This window comes from Perkinsus marinus, assembly GCF_000006405.1.
Source record: "Perkinsus marinus ATCC 50983 genomic scaffold scf_1104296950222, whole genome shotgun sequence".
In the NCBI taxonomy this organism is placed as follows: Eukaryota; Perkinsozoa; order Perkinsida; family Perkinsidae; genus Perkinsus; species Perkinsus marinus.
Window position 1 is genome coordinate 1 of NW_003209703.1, and position 1,012 is coordinate 1,012.

The window sequence follows — 1,012 nt, forward strand, 5'->3', positions numbered from 1 at the left end:
GTCATGCCTTCCGTCGCCAATGAGGACGGCTCTTCCTCTCGACCAACTAAGGAGATCAAATAATACGACCAACACTATCACCCCAACTCGAGTGGCTCAAGAATACGACCACGAACTTACCAAAGCACTTTTCATTGAGTTCTCCACCTTTAACGACTAGAGGCTGGGAAGAGCCGCCGTCCACCTGATCAAGGATGACGACTTCACATCCCTCTAAGTGGACTTCAGTTTTACCCCTATGACCATCTGCTTCTTCTCGTTAGCTACAGTGGTACTATTCTCAAGCCTATCAGAAGTGAGGACATCGTCGAGATCCAAAAGAGTAGCACTCATGAGGATAAAACCTCTGAAGTTTAGCAAACACGACATACACTACCTAGGGACTTCTCAAATCCCACGTCCAACCACACGAGCATTCACCCCGTCGATTACAAGAGACCCGAACTAACTTGCTACTATTATCGCGAGAAATATTCAAGTTTACATTCTCCATTAGGCTTGCGGCGTCGCATACTCAAAAATATAGGGGATTGAGAGAAAAGCTAAATAGAACACTGCGAGTGTATTGATACATAGGGTATTATGAACTGAAGGATGGTACTCTCCTTCTACTCAACTTTCTCGCCACGATTGGCTTCATCGATCTTAACAATCTCGTGACCAGCATCAAACAATTGGATGACATTGATGACCTAACAGGGTGACACTTCTCTCACAATGACGGCATGCACCCCAGTTACCTGCTTGAGTAACGCAATGGGGAAGAATGCTACAGCAGCATAGAAGACCGCTTGCTGCATCCACACGGGGGCTGCGGCAGTAGGCATAGTAGCGAAGTGGTACAGATACATCAATACCAATACAGCCTCTTGAGCGAAGCATAGCGAGAAGAGCATTACTAAGGAAGTACGTATAAGGAGGAACATGAACTTTACGTCCCTCGTTACCTCTGCTTCCGTAGTATTTCTGCAACAACCAAGGCCTGTTGGGTGCAATGTATTTATGACTACCA

General features: G+C 46.1%; 1 protein-coding gene across 1 annotated transcript; it reads right to left on the reverse strand.

Moving 5' to 3' along the window:
• Positions 1 to 608: 608 nt before the first annotated feature.
• On the reverse strand, positions 609 to 896 carry Pmar_PMAR000166 (conserved hypothetical protein; the record flags this gene model as incomplete). Its single annotated transcript, XM_002778254.1, has 2 exons — positions 609 to 692; positions 741 to 896. 2 exons carry the CDS (start codon positions 894 to 896, stop codon positions 609 to 611), a joined length of 240 nt encoding a protein of 79 aa, XP_002778300.1.
• Between the last annotated feature and the right edge of the window lie 116 nt (positions 897 to 1,012).